The sequence below is a fragment of the Malus sylvestris genome, chromosome 10 (genome assembly GCF_916048215.2).
Source record: "Malus sylvestris chromosome 10, drMalSylv7.2, whole genome shotgun sequence".
In the NCBI taxonomy this organism is placed as follows: Eukaryota; Viridiplantae; Streptophyta; class Magnoliopsida; order Rosales; family Rosaceae; genus Malus; species Malus sylvestris.
Window position 1 is genome coordinate 33377203 of NC_062269.1, and position 19177 is coordinate 33396379.

Genomic DNA, 19177 nt, shown 5'->3' on the forward strand with positions numbered 1-19177 from the left:
GAATCACATTCACATGAGGTTTCACATTCACATTTACATGCAGGAAAGTCAAAATCAGGAGCACAAGCAGAAATTTTTTACCAGCAATGGATCTAATGGAGATGGGAAATGAACGGGAAAAGGGAAGCATACTTCTCAATCAATTGTATCATCAGGTTTATTTTCCTCTTCGGAACCTCCAATGTCAGCAAAATCATCAACCACGGTTCTAAGCACTCCCCATTCGCGCTGATCATCGACTTCTTCTCCACCTCTGCGCTTCCCATAGCAAAGGAACTGCACCTTCCCACCTACTACTTCTACACTTCTGGTTCAGCAGCTCTTGCGGCTTTCTTGTACTTCACTTAACTCCATGAACAAACCACCAAGAGTTTCAAGGACCTCACCGACACTGTTTTCGTAATCCCCTGATTAAAGTCCCCTCTGAAGGACATCCAAATGTCCAGCCAATGCTCGACCGAGACCACCCTGCTTACAGGGACGACATGCTCTACTTCTGCTCACATCTTCCCAAATCCGAAGGAATCATTGACAACACATTTGAAGAGCTCGAGCCCACTTCCGCCCTAAAAGGCTATAGTTCAAGGTCTGTGCGTTTCTGATCGCCCCACTCCACCTGTATACTGCATTGGATCCTTCATCGAAGAAGAAAAACAATCTGGTAATGTTGCCACCGAGGTGGAGGAGGACTGCCTCTAGTGACTAGATAAGCAGCAAAGTCGAAGCGTGATGTTTCTTTGTTTCGGAAGCAGAGGATCATTATCGCTGATTCAACTGAAGGGGATAGCAAAAGGGTTGGAGACAAGTGGGATGGGAAGAGGTTTCTGTGGGTGGTGAAGAAGCCGCCGGTAGATGTGAAAACAAAGCGGCTTCATGGAGTTGACAACGACTTTGATTTGGAGGGTCTGTTGCCTGAAGGGTTCTTGGACAGGACCAATGACAGGGGCATGGTGGTGAAGTCATGGGCTCCGCAAGCAGCGGTGTTGAAGAAGGAATCGGTGTGTGGGTTTGTGACACATTGTAGCCCGAACTCAGTGCTCGAAGCGGTGGTTTCAGGCGTACCATTGATTGCTTGGCCACTGTACGCGGAGCAGCATCTGAACAGGAATAATCTGGTGAAGGTCATGGAAATAGCGACCAGGGTGGAGGAGAGAGAGGAAGATGGTGTCAGGAATGTGATTACTACAAGATAAATAATGCACAACGTAAAGTAGAAAATGGACACCCACTACTAGAAATTTGGCTAAAAGCCACTCTTTTCATTGGTGTCTATTGTCATTTGTGGACACTCTCATTGGTGGCAAACCTCAATGGGCACCAAGCAGCCACTAAACTAGAGAACATGTTCTATGTAGAGGACTCTATTGTAGCAATGGCTACCAATATTGCATTGTGTGTATGTGAATAGTACAACTTTTTTTATGGTTTTATAATTATTTCTAAAATTCAAAATATCTCATTGTCCCTCTTATTAGTAGCTAGATTTGAGACTAACATTGGTGCCTTTCATACTCATACACACACCAATCATATGTGTCTCTATTAGGATCAATGGCTTTTAAAGTATAGGCACCAACAATGGTGTGAATCTACAGCATTCCAAATGGCTAGTAGGTTCGAATTGTATTACATGCATTTTAGTAATATCTCTGTACTATATTAAAACTCAGCTTTTTAATATAAAATTCACATGAAATTTAAATTTGCAAAAGGATTCACATTTCCAACCAACCACACTTTATATCCAATAGATTTATCAATAACAAGGTTTGTGCTACATAAGAAAGCATATTACATTCAACGCTGTTGTCCAACACAACCAAGTACCCAAGGGTGATGACGTTATATTTTATAACACCTATGTACCTATGCACATCCACCAACAACAAACTGATAACTAATAAAATCTGCTAATTGGTTCTATGCCTTCCCTATGGCATTTGTACTATATACATCAAGCAAAATTCACAAAAAGGATCACAGTTAACTTTTCACTTACTAATGCCAGTGACATTCACCATGCATGGACGATACCCAATCTCATCATCTATGCCAATATTCTGCAGCACAACAAAACCGTCATCTTCAACTTCTCCACTTGCTTGGATCTCCAAACCAGTTCCTTGTTCAATTCTATTGACACAAACTTGAGTCACATCAACTCCATTTAGTTCCACCATGCCTCCATCAGCAGTCCTCTTCAGCGCGGACATAATTTTAGCCCTCATTTCATGCTTCATGTTCTCCACTTCCAAGTCCACCCGTCTGTTGTGTGCCACCATTGAATCGGTATGCTCTTTCCTCAATTGTGCAACCACATTTGCTGACTCAATACTTTGCCTTTCCTCTCTCTCTCACTTGCCTCCATCCTAAGTCTCTCAATTTCAATATTAGCAGATTTTGTGGGATACAAGTGGGATGGGAAGAGGTTTCTGTGGGTGGTGAAGAAGCCGCCGGTAGATGTGAAAACAAAGCGGCTTCATGGAGTTGACAACGACTTTGATTTGGAGGGTCTGTTGCCTGAAGGGTTCTTGGAAAGGACCAATGACAGGGGCATGGTGGTGAAGTCATGGGCTCCGCAAGCAGCGGTGTTGAAGAAGGAATCGGTGTGTGGGTTTGTGATACATTGTGGCCCGAACTCAGTGCTCGAAGCGGTGGCTTCCGGCGTACCATTGATTGCTTGGCCACTGTACGCGGAGCAGCATCTGAACAGGAATAATCTGGTGAAGGACATGGAAATAGCGACCGGGGTGGAGCAGAGAGAGGAAGATGGATTCCTGAGAGGGGAAGAATTGGAGAGGAAAGTGAGGGAGTTGATGGAGTCGGAAGGAGGGAGAGCGCTTAGAGAAAGGAGCAAGCAAATGCAGAGATGGCAATGGCTGCTTTGGGAGAGACTGGTTCGTAGACTTGAAACTTGGTTAACTTTGTTAATAGCATTGGATAAGCAAGTTTTCTTAAACTGCATTTGGATTTGGTAAAAATTATATAAATGAAAACTTATATTATCTCAGAAAAAAGATGCAAACTTGTGGAAGACAGTTATTTGTAGCTCTATTACACAAGCCAAAAGTTACAGTTCACTGAGAAGGATGGGTTCTTCTATAACTGAATATGCCGTCTTCATCATATCATGTGCTGTGAATCCATCATGCTTAGCGTAAAACAGGTGCAGCACTTTGCTCATGTTCCAAAACAAATCTTTGCAAGCTCTCGGAACTACGCTACCCTTCTCGTGCAAAACTAATCTTAGCAATTCTCTCCTCTTACTGACTATTACATTCTTCATCTCGTTAATGGCCTCTTCCTCAGTAATGCCGCTGCCATGAATCATGGCCAAGGACACAGCATTTAGCTTCCCTTCTGCAGATTCTCTCTGCAACGTAGCCAAGAGTTAAGAGTTAACAATTTTAGATGGGATACTATTACTTTTATAAAAGGAGAATGGGGGGATGTTGTCTACCTTAAACCCTTGGATATCATTGAGAAGGCGCCCAGCTGTGCTCATAAGAAGATACAGATGATGGAATTCGGAACTTCCTACAGCCTCCTCTGAAAGCTTAGGCCCAACCAAATAGAGAGCTGGAAGGACAATTGGCCCCAAGGCAAATGATACGTATGCATTTTCCATATACTCCTCCATTGTTGGAACTGACTTGTTTCTCAACCACTCGGCTTCCTTGAAGGCAGACTTGATCAAATCCAACCACTGAAAAATCAAACATAGCTCACTTCATCCCCAGTTAAATGAATAAAGGAAGTTGAACTTAGTAATGAACATTTAAATTTCCTTTACTCTCTTTTCGTGAAGTCAATGAATAGAAAACTCAAATAACGGTCTTATCACTGACCAGACAGACACGACAAGATACCATTAGAATCAATGTTAAGCGAGTGTTCAGGTTATTGTTAGACACTTCGTGAAAGTGAAGTACTTGAAACATTTTAATTGTTCAGGAGACAGCTAGTGCTTTAAGAAAACATTTTATTATATTCATCACACCCAAACGATGACAAGGACAAATTAAAATATTTCAAACTTACAATCCCTATAACATGACTTGTCACACTGCGTCCTTGCCGCGTGAATGCCTTGGCTCCAATCTCGTTGATTGTGTTCTTGAGTGCTGAAAATATAATTTCAACATTCTCGGAACAACAATCAACACTCACATTCACATCCCACCTGAAGCCCAAATACATGAAAATTTAAGACCATCATGTCAGAAACAACTAACAAGGACTAGGAGCACAAGCAGGAATTGTTGCCCAACAATGGGTCCAACAGAAATAAGAAACAAATGGGAAAAGGAAACATACTTCTCAACCAATTGTATGAGGTTTATCAGTTCCTCTTCGGAACCTCCAACGTCAAAGAAATCATCGACCACAGTTGTAAGGACGCCATTTTTGGCCCATGATATCCGTGCATCTGATAGTTCGGGAGGAAAAAGGGTTGCAGCAGCAGAGAAGTAACAGTATGCCTGCTTCTGCCTAGCAAATTTTAGCTTGTCTAATCTGTACTCCTCAACCCACCTGCTTAGGTAAATTCACAAACAAATAAATTAGAATACTCTGTACTCCTCAACCGACCTGCTTAGGTACTGCACTCTCCTTCACTTAAAAAAAATAAAGATCAGGTGGAAACTCTAGTAACAAGAAGCTCGGCTTGGGAGAGAGAGTACTGTACGTACCTAGTAAAATGGTTGAGTTCTTCACGGTGTATGGATTGGCAATTATTGAAGTCATCCACAGCCAGCTTTAGGAAATCTTCATTTCCAATATTCAAACAACTAACATAAGACGAGCGCAAGGAATAATAAGTTATATGCACTGGTCCTTCAGAACAATTCAGAACAAATCAAATTCTTCTTAAAAGAAGCGAAAAGGAAGAAGGGGTGCTGTCGAAGAAAATACTAGAAGTTAACCGATAATAAGATTTTAAAATCCTTGTACTGTCTGTGTTGTAATATTTTATAGCTGTCCTGGTTGACAACCGACCCAAAATTGCGTAGCGAGGAATTTTAAGAGCATCATCCACCTGAAAACAATAAAAAATTGCTTTATTTTATGAACTATCTTGAGAATATAAGAAATTAAAGGCACCAGATAAATAAGATAGGTCTATCACAGAAAGCTACCTCTAGGCCGATATGCTTATTCAGTCTATGACCCTGAATTAAAGTATTGGATAACTCCTGTTTCAGAAAATGACTCGTCCAGTAATGTTGTTTCTCTAGAACGGATTCATCTGGATGTATGATGGTTTCTGAAGCCCTAAACAATTCTAAGGCATCACCGATGTTCTTCATATACCCTCCAAGGGAATTGAAGAAACGATCTTCTGAATATTGAGTTAATGGATCTAAAAGACAGCATAAATCAGTTGCATTTGTTTTTGCCAAAACAAAGTCATGAAAGCCAAGGTACCCAAAATTGAAAATACCTGCAGAAACATCATATCCATTAACACGTAAGAGTCGAAATGCCATTGCACAAGTGGCAGCATCTGAAAATATATCTTCATCACCCTGCAGCCAGCATCTGTTTGTTGGCTAATGTCATGCTTCCCCATGGATGAAAACTAATAAAATCTCGAAACTGGGGTATACATATATGGGAAAAATTACCTGTATGTTTCATCCAGTACACTTCTAATTTCCTCCCTGAAATGTCGATCAACACCCAAACTTTCAAGACTGGCAACCATAGAAAGACGGACATGTTTATGTAGAGGATAAACCGTTGGAACTGAAAAAGGTAGGTTGAAAACATTGGAAGCTTTATCCTCATGTAGTATAGTAAATAAATACACCTAAAAAATTAATGGAAAATATTGAGTACCAAACCTGCATTCCCAAACTTTTCTAAGAGTGTGCGTAGGTACTTAAGACAATCAGCATTCTTAATGTGAGTAAAAGCAGAGGCGGTGGTTGCTGGTGAATTAAACAAGGATCCATTCCTCCTTTGATACTTCATGACCAGCTCCCAGTTCTGCGAGTTTCCAAATCCTTCTGAAATATATGCTAAGAACGCTCTCCACCCCTCTGAGTTGCTCGCATAACCTCTAAATAATAACATTTTGAAGCAGAGATCTTAAATTAGAATAATTTAGGATGCAAAACTGTTAGTATAGGAGAATCCGGTTAGGATTCTGTTGGGGTTAGGTTTTGTAAATTCCCATGGGCTTAGGCTTACTTGTACAACAAGGCGCTTGACTAGTATATATTTGTACCATTGTGATATTAATTGAATCAATACTTTACAATTCTACATGGTATCAGAGCTTAGGTTTTCTGTTTCCTGAACCCTAGCCTACAAAAAAAATATTTCTTCCCTTTTCCAATGCATTTCTATTATTCTGACTAGCATATGAACTGATTATATTGCGAATATCCATGATGAAGGAACACTTCGTGAGGTTCTAATAAACAAAGCCAAAGCCACATCTAAAACGGTGAGCTCAATGGGGTCACTTGCTTAGTGATAGCACGATATAATAATAAATAAATTACTACAAGATGGAACCGAACTTAAAACAAGAAAATAAAACAAAATGAAAACATACCTTTTCAGCTCAAAGTCTCTTCTGTGAAATATAGCATCTAGCGTTGGTGCACCGAAGGGAAGGTTCATCTTCAAATTTGTTGCAGATTCAATCATCGCAGGAAATAATATATTAAATCCAACGGGGGATTGTTCTTCTTCATCAGCAGCTGAAGCTAAATTTGATTCGATAAAGTGTAGCCCTAAAAGAACAAGATGGATGTTCTATAAGGTGTTCATTTATAGAACATAAATGGAGGAAACTTAGCAAGAAACCAAGAACAACGGTTATACCCTTGTTAATTTGTTCTTCGCCAACATTCCACTGTTTCAGTGCAAGGATGCATGCTAAGGTAGATAAGAGAGCGTCTTTCGTGAACAAGGGATGCAAATTAGAAGGACACCATGAGCCATCACGGAGTTGATTACACAATAACCAGTTTACGCATTCGGGGAAAAACGGGTCCTTTGGGGAATTCGGAGAAGGGACCATTGCTACCCAAGCTGTGTCGTATGAGGAAACCGAGAGATCAATCTTGTCGAACATCTTCTTTATTCTTAGTGTAGTCCCCTCAAAACTCTGCTCAAATTAAAAAAGCAAACTTTTTATATCGTAAACAGTATAAAAGAGTAGGAAATCATAGAACTAGGAGGATAATCTTACCAAAACAGCAGCATTGACCTCCGCTGCCTCATTTAATATCGGCGATGTTGGAGCTGCTTGTGGCAAGAAAGAAGGTACATATTAAAGAACTTTCTTTTGGTTCTTCTAGTTGCAATCAATTCTATATTTTCTTCTTCCGTGTAATGTTCTAATTAATCTAACTACGCGTAGGGTGTCGACACTTTTTTTTTTTTAACAAATGATATTATCTACACTAAAGGGGAGGGGTATGGACTTAGCCTCACAACGGGCTAGCAATAATATAATTCAAATTCTCCTTTAGCAAGAATCGAACCTAAGATCTCTCACTTACAAGTGTAGAGGAATACTACTTGACGGTAGTACTAAATGACACGGTCTAGTGGTATTCCTCTTCACTTATAAATGAGAGGTCTTAAACACTACGCGTAGGGTGGAGAGCACATGCCATAGCCAAATTAATTTGGAGAGCACATACTATAGTCAACTTGACTAGGCACTTATCTACAAAATTATATATGCTAAAATTCAAAGGGAAAAACACTCTTCTAAGCACAAAAACGGCAAAAATACTCCTCTTCAAAATTATTTTCCTTCCTTTATTCAAATCAGAAAAAAAAAATGTAACAACTTCAAAATCAAACTCCAAAAGGGTATCAAAAACAAGGATTACTTGATTCATTGAGTGTGAAAGTTTTGAGCTTAAAAGAAGCAGAGCAAGGAGAGTTGTTGGCCAAGCAGCATTATCCATGTATTAGGATGTTCAAAAATTAGAAACACGTTTCAGTAAAGGATTTGGAAAAAGATCATTCAAAGGAAAACATAACAGCATAGTTCTTGCCCATACACACTTCAGTAAGAAGCAACTTTACAATGTATGTTACGCTAGAAGAGAAAAGAACAAATATGATAGAAAGAAGATCAGTGTTTTATTCCATTTTTATTTTAGGGTGGATAGGAACTAGGACATAAATGGAGAGAAAACCTTCAAGACTTCAACTGCAGTTCGAAAAATTTAAAATCAAACAGCACGTAAATTTCATTCCAAACTCTATGTGTACAATCATACCACTTCAAATGCCATAGAGATCATAACAACTTATGGGTTGTTTGTAGGTGATGGTACCCCAATCCTTTTTTTTGGGCAGATCTTGCTTACTAATTGGGTTGAGATTGCGTCTTCTCAGTTGGCAACATATCAAAAATGAACTTACTTGAACACAAATCTCACTGGCAATGTATCAGCCATACAATATATTCAATGACAATAAAAGTGTCTCTACAGGAAAACGAAGTACAAAGAAGAGCGAGGTGCTCGTTGGCAATACAGAACAATGTGAAAAGTTTGTGATGAGCCCAAGAACAGATAACTTAGAAATTAAGTCATGGAAAATAGAACAATGTAGGCAATTTTTTAAATTGTATATATTTGGTACTTAGAAGTCCATCCTTTAAGTTGTTGAAGTCTGCCTTTTTTTGTTGTACATGGGCTCTTAATATAGAGTCAGTAAAATGTAAGTGCAAACTGAAAGACTAATCAATGTGGGTAATTTTTGAAATTGTATATAGTTGAAACTCAGAGATCCGCCTTTTTTATTGTACATAAGCTCTTCATGTAAAGTCAATAGAATGTAGATCCAAATTGAAAGACTTATTTTACCGTGTGGGTTCAACTGCTTTGATTAGTTTTTGAATTATTTGGATATGGATATGTTGAAGGTTTTATAAGTGAAATATGCATGCAAATGTTTAGTGAAACATGTATTTTTTTAATGCGATTGTTGTGCTGCTGCCTTTTGAGTATCGATTCATTGTGAGTTATGGGTTTATGTTTTTTTTATACACCTTCGCTCTTTCTAAACTGTTAGTGATGTGCCTAATGTTTATTTTGGGTTGAATTTCAACTTCTAGATAGGTTTATTATAAGTAATTCTAAATAGTGGTTTGGAAATATTAATTTGTTTACAAATCTCTGCGTGCGATGATTAAGCGCGTTAGTGTGATTTTACTTTTCGTTGATAAGAAAAAATTTCTCAAATGTACTGGGAATGCGGAAAGATAAATATACAAATTTACTTTCTTTTCGTTTCAATATCAGTGATGAACACGTTCTCTTTTTCTTCTTTTAGAAACATTTGAAAGAGCTCTGGTATTGGACGTGTTTGAGTGCATGATTTTTTTTGAAATTTTTTGTTGATTATTATGTAAAGATCAAACTTTTTTTTTTTTCTAAAAGAATTGGGGAGGGGGCAAATATGAGAAAGTTGGAAAAATAACCAAATTTTAGGTCTCATATAGAATTAAAGCCACCATTTTAATTTTATGATAATTATAACCAAAACTTTATGGAAAAGTACTAATATATCCTTAATTTTAGGGTTTCTCACCAATTAAAACACAACCTATAAAAATGCAGATTTGAATATAGATGGAGAGAGTTTTTCGAGTTCCCACATTATTTTTGAAAAGTTGGCTCCAATTGGAGAAATTAATTTTGATCACTTTTTTGTTTTCATTATTGTCTGCAACCTTTAACTACATCTTTAGATGTCTGCAACCTTTAAACCAGAATGAAAGGATGAAGTAAAAACAAAAAATAATCAAAGTTATGCAAAGTGAATATATTCCTCGCGTCCATGCTGCTTATGTAAAATCTCTAATGCTTGCAAAGACATAGGTCAAAAAAGGCTGCTGTGTCCCATAGCCCCAATTAAGTTCACTATATTGAGTTATGCAAAATCCCTGCTGCTTATACAAAATCGAAGGATGCTTTCATTCTTTCTGATTTAAGGTGAGAAATCCGAAAGTTGCAAAGTAGTTCAAAAGTTGTAGGGAATAATGAAAACAAAAAAATGATGGAGATTAATTTCTCATTGTAAGGTAGTTTAAAGGTTGTGTTTTGGTTGTTGTGAGATCAAGGTTTAGTTATAATTATCATAAAATTATAATAATGGTTATTTTTCTAAATTTCCCGGCAAACATTATGATATACAAAAAAACATAACAAAAACAAAACTACACAAAAAATGGCCAGAGATGGGAGGGAGAGAGACCTCGTGGGGGAAAGGTGGAGCATCTGAGATTGCTGAGGTGAGAGGAAGTCATGGAGAGAGCGATTGTGAAAGCTGCAGCAACTCCAGAAGGCTCAATCTCCACTCTCACACTGGAGAGTCTTATTATATATTACATTTATAATTTAGACTTGCTATATAACGTAAAAAATTCATCATAAATAAATAGTATACAATACGGGATAGCACATGGTAATATGCTATAGCACATGGCATATCACGTGGTCATATGTTAATAGAATACAATATGGAATGGCACATGGTAATATGGTATGCACATTTTTTTTAGGGCGTTTATATCTAGGTTAAAAAATATAGGTTGTTTTTTACACTGAGTTCATTTATCTAATTACATATTTTTATATTAATTTTGTCTTTTTTAGATAAAATAATTAAATTCATTAACTTTTGTGATAAAGGTAGATTATAAAAAGAAATAATATGTAATACAATCTGTGTTATAGGTAAACTATGAACAAAAATCTAGGCCATAGGTAGATAAAAAATTAAACATAATATCTATAAGTGAAATATGAAACCTAACTAAAAGATACAAAAACATACCACACCTACAAATAAGATACATTAATCAGTGATACAGTTTAAAATAAAAAAATAAAATAAAATCTTTCATATAGGTAGATAAATACAATTAACATGTGATAGACGTTGATTATAACAATAAAAATTATAAATGAGGTTTCTTAATGATTTATAATTTTTTTTCTTAATGATAAAGTTTTTCTTTATTAGTTTCAAGTAATTTATAATGGTAAATTAGTAAATTTATGAGCAAAATTTTGACTAAAGGAGTTGTATGAGAGGTAATTAGAATGGATGCTTGTGAAATGTTTTATGTGAATGAGTTTTGTGAAAACTCTATAAATTTCAATGAATGTTAGTGTAATTATTACAAGTGGCGAATATTTTTAATTTGAGAGTGATAGCACCAGGTTTGAAATTGAAGGGGAGCATTGAAAAGTCCGAGCACAATGGTGCTCCAAATTTCTAGCAGTTTTTTTATACAAAATAATATTTGTACTATTGAGTGTTTACACTGTTTAGGATTATAATACTCTTTTAAAAGAATATTCTTTTGATTTGACTTTCAATCTTGAGTTTCATCTAAGAGTGGCGAGTATTTGTTCTTGTATCGGATGTAATTTGATCTGGGATTGTCGAGGCTTGATCTTAAACAAATTGGAACCAAGAGTAGGGTCATGGGTGGTCTTCGGCTTTTGTGTTGAATGAACAACACATGTTGTGGTTGTAGTTATTGATTCTCAACGAGCTTGACAAAGAACACGTGTTTCGTGTTTGTCTTTGTCTTTGAAACTTGCAGTAAAGAAAAATTTAATCCTTTAAATATTTTATTTAGACGCTTGTGGATCCGTCCGTAATATTATATGCCAATGCGTCACAAATCATGGTCTTCCTTGTCGTTCTGCTTGATTTCTTTTACCTGTAACAAATTAAGTTTTGTTCGGCCCTCTATTCCTTGTAACAAATTACACATGAGCACGAGTGATATATCTGGTTTGGTTTTGAGATTCTGAAAAAAGTGGGTATCAAAAAAAACTTGAAGCTTTTTTGTATTTGGTAAACATTCAATTTCAGTTTTTTTTCACAATTTTGGATGAAAAAAAACCAAAAACACAAAGCTGCAAAACCCAGCTTTGAAAAACCGATTTTTTTTCACATCTATTTTACATAAAAGTTTACCAAATACTATAATATTACTTTTTTTTTTCAAAAACACTTTTACAAAAAAATTTACCAAACACTCTGCTGCTTTATTTCACAGCTACTTATTCTCACAGCACAGCAGAAACTTATTTTTCTTCAAAGCACAGCAATACCGAACCAGCGCTTATTCTGCTGAATTTCTTGACTGTGAGTTTAGGGTTCTCAGATCAAGTAAAGCAGCAGCAGAAGCATCGGTTTTCACAGAAATATGGGAGATGCTATAGTGCTCTAGGCAGCTCCACAAATGGGGCACCTAGTCTCCGTTGTGGAGCTCGGCAAGCTTGTCCTCCCCCGCTACGGGCCCCAGAACGTCTCCCGCCCTCTCATTCAAAATACCCAAAATGATCCCCATATCCGCCGTGCCCCCAAAGATATCTCCAAATCCTCCACCGCCATTCGCGCCTTAATCATCAACTTCTTCTGCATCTCTGCGCTTCCCATCGCAAAGGAACTCCACATCCCAACCTATTACTTCTACACTTCTGGTGCAGCAGCTCTTGCGGCTTTCTTGTACTTCCCCAAACTCCATGAACAAACCACCAAGAGTTTCCAGGACATCACCAACACTGTTTTCGAAATCCCCGGATTAAAAGTCCCCTCTGAAGGCCATCCACATGGTTCAGCCAATGCTCGACAGAGACCGCCCTGCTTACTGGGACATGCTCTACTTCTGCTCACATCTTTCCAAATCCAACGGTATCATTGTCAACACAGTCGAAGAACTCGAGCCTGCTTCCACCCTAAAGGCTATAGTCCAAGGTCTCTGCGTTTCTGATGGTCCCACTCCGCCTGTGTACCATATTGGACCCTCGATTGATGAAGAGAAAGAATCCGGTAATGCTACCGCGGAAGGGGAGGAGGACTGCCTGTTGTGCCGTGATATTTCTCTGTTTCGGAAGCAGGGGATCATTCTCGCTGATTCAACTGAAAGAGGTAGCAAAAGGGTTGGAGAGGAGTGGGAAGAGGTTTCTGTGGGTGGTGAAGAAGCCACCGGTAGATGTGAAAACAAAGCAAGTTCATGGCTGGATCTCGGTGCTCGAAGCAGTGGTTTCCGGGGTACCATTGATTGCATGGCCACTGTATAAGGAGCAGCACATGAACAGAAATGTTCTGGTGAACGACATGGAAATAGCGTTAAGGGTGGAAGAGAGAGAGAGGAAGATGGGTTCGTGAGCGGGGAAGAATTGGAGAGGAAAGTGAGGGAGTTGATGCAGTTGGAAAGAGGGAAAGCGCTTAGAGAAAGGAGCAAGAAAACTGGAGAGATGTCATTGGATAAGCAATTTCGGAATCTGCATTTGGATTAAATCTCAGAATGAAGATGCAAACTTAGAAGACAGTTATTTGTAGATGTATTACACAAAAGTTACAGTTCGCTGAGAATGATAGGTTCTTCCATTACTGCATTTACCGTCTTCATCATATCATGTGCTGTGAATCCATCATGCTTAGCGTAAAACAGGTGCAGCACTTTGCTCATGTTCCAAAACAAATCTTTGCAAGCTCTCGGAACTACGCTCCCCTTCTCGAGCAAAACTAATCTTAGCAATTCTCTCCTCTTGCTGACTATTACATTCTTCATCTCGTTAATGGCCTCTTCCTCGGTAACACAGTTGCCATGAATCATGGCCAAGGACACAGCATTTAGCTTCCCTTCTGCAGATTCCCTCTGCAACGTAGCCAAGAGTTCAGAGTTAACAATTTTAGATGGGATATTATTACTTTTATAGAAGGAGAATGGGGGGATGTTGTCTACCTTAAACCCTTGGATATCATTGAGAAGGCGCCCAGCAGTGCTCATGAGTCGATACAGATGATCAAATTCGGAACTTCCTACAGCCTCCTCTGAAAGCTTAGGCCCAACCAAATAGAGAGCTGGAAGGACAATCGGTCCCAAGGCAAAGGATACATATGCATTTTCCATATACTCCTCCATTGTTGGAACCGACTTGTTTTTCAACCACTGGGCTTCCTTGAACATAGACTTGATCAAATCCAACCACTGGAAAATCAAACAGAGCTCATTTCATCCCTTTACTCTCTTTTCATGAAGTCAATGAATAGAAAACTCAAATAACGGTCTTATCATCGACTAGACAGTCACGATAAAGTACCATCAGAATCAATGTTAAGGGAGTGTTCGGGTTATTGTAAGATACTTCGTGAAAGTGAAGTACTTGAAACATTTTAAGTAGTTCAGGAGACAGCTAGTGCTCTAAGAAAAAACATTTTATATGAACCGAAACAACGATGACAAGGACAAATTAAAATATTTCAACTTACAATCTCTATAACATGACTTGTCACACTGCGTCCTTGCCGCGTGAATGCCCTGGCTCCAATCTCGTTGATTGTGTTCTTGAGTGCTGAAAATATAATTTCAACATTCTCGGAACAACAATCAACACTCACATTCACATCCCACCTGAAGCCCAAATACATGAAAATTTAAGACCTTCAAGTCAGAAACAACTAACAAGGACTAGGAGCACAAGCAGGACTTGTAGCCCAACAATGGATCCAACAGAAATAAGAAACAAATGGGAAAAGGAAACATACTTCTCAACCAATTGTATGAGGTTTATCAGTTCCTCTTCGGAACCTCCAACGTCAAAGAAATCATCAACCACAGTCGTAAGGACTCCATTTTTGGCCCATGATATGCGTGCATCTGATAGTTCGGGAGGAAAAAGGGTTGCAGCAGCAGAGAAGTAACAGTATGCCTGCTTCTGTCTAGCAAAGTTTAGCTTGTCTAATCTGTACTCCTCAACCCACCTGCTTAGGTAAAATCACAAACAAATAAATTAGAATATTCTGCACTTCCTTATACAACTGCACTCTCCTTCACTTATATTATATCAAGATCAGGTGGAAACACTAGTACCAAGAAGCTCGGCTTGGGAGAGAGAGTACTGTACGTACCTAGTAAGATGGTTGAGTTCTTCACGGTGTATAGATTGGCAATTATTGAAGTCATCCACAGCCAGCTTTAGGAAATCTTCATTTCCAATATTCAAACAACTAACATAAGACGAGCGCAAGGAATAATAGGTTATATCCACTGGTCCTTCAGAATAATTCAGAACAAATTAAATTTTTCTTAAAAGGAAGGGAAAAGGAAGAAGAGGAGCTGTCAAAGAAAATACTAGAAGTTTACCGATAATACGATTTTAAAATCCTTGTACTATCTGTGTTGTAATATTTTATAGCTGTTCTGGTTGACAATCGGCCCAGAATTGCATAGCGAGGAAGTTTAAGAGCATCATCCACCTGGAAACAATCAAAAGTTGCTTTAATTTATGAACTATCTTGGGATTATAGGAGATTAAAGATGTCAGATAAATCAGATAGGCTTAGCATAGAAGGCTACCTCTAGGCCGATATGCTTATTCAGATTATGACCCCGAATTAAAGTATTGGATAACTCCTGCTTCAGAAAATGACTTGTCCAGTGATGTTGTTTCTCTAGAACGGATTCATCTGGATGTATGATGGTTTCTGAAGCTCTAAACAACTCTAAGGCATCATCGATGTCCTTCATATACCCTCCAAGGGAATTGAACAAACGATCTTCTGAATATTGAGTTAATGGATCTAAAAGACAGCATAACTCAGTTACATTTTTTTTTTTTTTTTGCCAAAACATAGTCATGAAAGCCAAGGTACCCAAAATTGAAAATACCTGCAGAAACGTCATATCCATTAACACGTAAGAGTCGAAACGCCATTGCACAGGTGGCAGCATCTGACAATATATCTTCATCACTCTGCAGCCAGCTTCTGTTTGTTGGCTAATGTCATGCTTCCCATGGATGAAAACTAATAAAATCTCGAAACTGGGGTATACTTATATGGGAAAAATTACCTGTATGTTTCATCCAGTACACTTCTAATTTCCTCCCTGAAATGTCGATCAATACCCAAATTTTCAAGACTGGCAGCCATAGAAAGGCGGGCATATTTATCTAGAGGATAGACCGTTGGAACTGAAAAAGGTAGGTTGAAAACATTGGAAGCTTTATCCTGATGTAGTACATAAATACACCTAGGAAATTAATGGAAAATGTTGAGTATGAAACCTGCATTCCCAAACTTCTCTAAGAGTGAGCGTAGGTACTTAAGGCAATCAGCATTCTTAAGGTGAGCAAAAGCAGAGGCGGTGGTTGCTGGTGAATTAAACAAGGACCCATTCTTCCTTTGATACTTCATGACCAGGTCCCAATCCTGCGACTTTCCAAATCCTTCTGAAATATATGCTAACAACGTTCTCCACCCCTCTGAGTTGCTTGCATAGCCTCTAAATAATAACATTTTGGAACAGGGATCGTCAATCAGAATCGTTTAGGATGCAAAACAAAAGTATAACTATACTGATACATTTCTATTATTATCACTAGCATATGAACTGATTATATCATGTATATCCATTCCCTTCCTATCAAAAGAAAAGAAAAGAAAATAGTTTCTTTCCCCTGTGATGAAGGAACAGTTCCTGAGGTTCTAACATACAAAGCCACATAGAAAAAGCTGAGCTCCATGGGATTCACTGCTTAGTGAGAGCAGGATGTAATAATAAATAAATTACTACAAGATGGAACCGAACTTAAAACAAGAAAATAAAATAAAATGAAAATATACCTTTTCAGCTCAAAGTCTCTTCTGTGAAATAAGGCGTCTAGGGTTGGTGCACCCAAGGGAAGGTTCATCTTCAAATTCATTGCAGACTCAATCATCGCAGGAAACAATATATTAAATCCAACAGGAGATTGTTGTTCTTCATCAGTAGCTGAAGCTACATTTGATTCAATAAAATGTAGCCCTAAAACAACAAGAGGATGTTAAGGTGTTCATGTTTGAAACATTAATGGAGGAAACTTAGCAAGAACCAAGAATAACGGTTATACCCTTGTTAATTTGTTCTTCGCCAACATTCCACTGCTTCAGTGCAAGGATGCAAGCTAAGGTAGATAAGAGAGCATCTTTCGTGAACAAGGGTTGCAAATTAGGAGGACCCCATGAGCCATCATGGAGTTGATTACACAATAACCAGTTTACGCATTCGGGGAAAAAAGGGTCCTTTGGGGAATTTGGAGAAGGGACCATTGCCACCCAAGCAGTGTCATATGAGGAAACCGAGAGATGAACCTTGTCGAACATCTTCTTTATTCTTTCTTTCGTACCCTCAGAACTCTGCTTCTATTAAAAGAACCAAATTTATATCGTTAACGGTATAAAAGAGTATGTAGGAAATCATAGAACTAGGAGGATTATCTTACCAAAACAGCAGCATTGACCTCCGCTGCCCCATTTAATCTCGACATTGTTGAAGCTGCTTGTGGCAAGAAATAATGTCCAGAATTTTTTTTTTAAAAAAAGGTACATATTAAGGAGCAGAAATCCAAGAGGTCAGTGACCCTTCACATGTTTACATCAACACATAAATCAGACTGCCAAACTTGAATGTATCTTCACAAGAAGCCAGTAAACCTGCATATTAATTGCTTACTAACTAAAGAACTTTCTTTTGGTTCTTCTAGTTGCAATCAATCCTATATTTTCTTCTTCCGCGCAATATTCTAATTAATCTAATCTAAACAACGCGCAGGGGATTCTAACTTGGGAGCACATGCTCTAGTCAACTTGGCTACACGCGTGTCTGCAAGCCTAAACGAGTAGGGGATTCCCATAAAATAAAACCCACCTGAGCACTAAGGTCACCAACAATTCAAAAGTACAATTTCACCAACCACTGACAAGTAAAGTTCTAAAATTGGGACATCAATACCATCAAGACACAAGCTTTTTCAAGATAACAAAGATTCAACACAAAATAAAAATACCCAATTCGAGAAAATCATGCATGATCCCAAAAAAAACATAACAAAAACAAAACCACAGAAAAAATGGCGAGAGAGAGAGAGAGAGAGAGAGAGAGAGATAGACCTGGTGAGGGAAAGGTGGAAAGTCTGAGAGTGCTGAGGTGAGAGAAAGACATGCAGAGAGAGAGAGAGAGAGAGATTCTGATAGCTGCAGCAACTCCAGGAAGCTCACTCTCACTCTGGAGAGTCTAATTATAAATATTGGTGGAGAAATGGAAACAGAAAAATGGAATAAAAATGGCACAATATACGCCCAGCAAGAGAGACTAAACGACAAAAAAAATCATCAAGTAAATTGCTGTCTGCGCTTCTTTCGCCTTCCTTCGAACCATTGACACCTACTGCTCTATATATATATATATATCTGTGTATTATATATTTAGATTTGTTATATCATAATTTACAGCATATTTTTTACATGTCAATGTCCATAATTTTGTCACCTACTCAAAATGTCATTTGACAAATTTTGGAATACCAAATTTGATATGTGTAGGTACTAAGCATCTGGACTTATATTATAACATGTTTATTTTTTATTTGATTAATCATGAATATTATTTAATAACTACAATATTACAAAGTATAGATTTATTGTCTACTTATTATAAGATGAAATTGTCCTTGTCCACAAACAAAATTTCTCCATCCAAAAGACAAATTATAAACAAGAATCTTGTAGCTTAAATTGTAAAAATAAATAAATAAATAAATAAATAACATCACCATCTCTTAAAATTACTCTCCAATATCCTTCCTTTAAAGTTTGGGATACAAAACTCATTTTTAGGGAAATGACTTATCGATATCTGATATGTCAATGGGACAATATCATCCATTTAAGTCAGTAACATGTGTTTGATTTTACCACATAACAGTGCACTATTAGTTAAGAACACCATGGTAGTATCATTCCACATGGAAGTAAGTCTCACTCCATGTTTAGTTGGCCTTGTGCACCATTAGTCTTTTACCATCCTTTGAATTTTTTTTCTGAAAATGTGACTTTAGCCCCCTCAAACTCAATTTTCTTCACAAAAAACCAATATAATTTGTTTACTCGAACAAAACTCTATGACTAGGATCCACCTAAACAAATTCATTAATTATGCTAACTTACAAATTTTACATTTCTCGGGTTCCTAAAAAATCCTATTGCATGTATGATGTAGGATGTACACAATGGTGCTATCACACACCTATTTTTACCTCTCATTTAACTCTCAATTTCTAGTAGTCAAATTGAATGAATTGAAAAAGATTAATGGACAAAAATTAACAAGGCTATGTGAGAAAAG

The 19177-nt window shown here is 37.7% G+C and overlaps 2 protein-coding genes and 1 pseudogene across 10 annotated transcripts; 2 read left to right on the top strand and 1 right to left on the bottom strand.

The window, feature by feature from the left end:
• Positions 1-108: 108 nt before the first annotated feature.
• LOC126584489 (UDP-glycosyltransferase 88F4-like) lies at positions 109-2978 on the top strand. The gene is made up of 4 exons (XM_050248847.1): positions 109-310; positions 430-594; positions 715-1121; positions 2730-2978. Exons 1-4 carry the CDS (start codon positions 109-111, stop codon positions 2976-2978), a joined length of 1023 nt encoding a protein of 340 aa, XP_050104804.1.
• Positions 2905-18207, bottom strand: LOC126586842 (ent-kaurene synthase 5, chloroplastic-like). Of its 9 annotated transcripts, none has more exons than XM_050251808.1 (15): positions 17944-18207; positions 17277-17329; positions 17146-17190; positions 6838-7078; positions 6566-6746; positions 5847-6064; positions 5628-5748; positions 5444-5541; positions 5139-5362; positions 4926-5038; positions 4692-4790; positions 4318-4533; positions 4042-4183; positions 3461-3706; positions 2905-3373 (listed from the first exon to the last, which is right to left on the bottom strand). In XM_050251808.1, the coding sequence occupies exons 1-15, from the start codon at positions 17993-17995 to the stop codon at positions 3071-3073; spliced, it is 2352 nt and encodes a 783-aa protein (XP_050107765.1). In that variant the 5' UTR covers positions 17996-18207; the 3' UTR covers positions 2905-3070. The 9 variants fall into 9 exon arrangements, with proteins under 9 accessions (XP_050107765.1, XP_050107761.1, XP_050107768.1 ...); XM_050251804.1 differs by having other exon boundaries at positions 17146-17196; XM_050251811.1 differs by lacking the exon at positions 17944-18207 and having other exon boundaries at positions 17277-17936.
• On the top strand, positions 11810-13406 carry LOC126586844 (UDP-glycosyltransferase 88F4-like; annotated as a pseudogene).
• Positions 18208-19177: the final 970 nt, after the last annotated feature.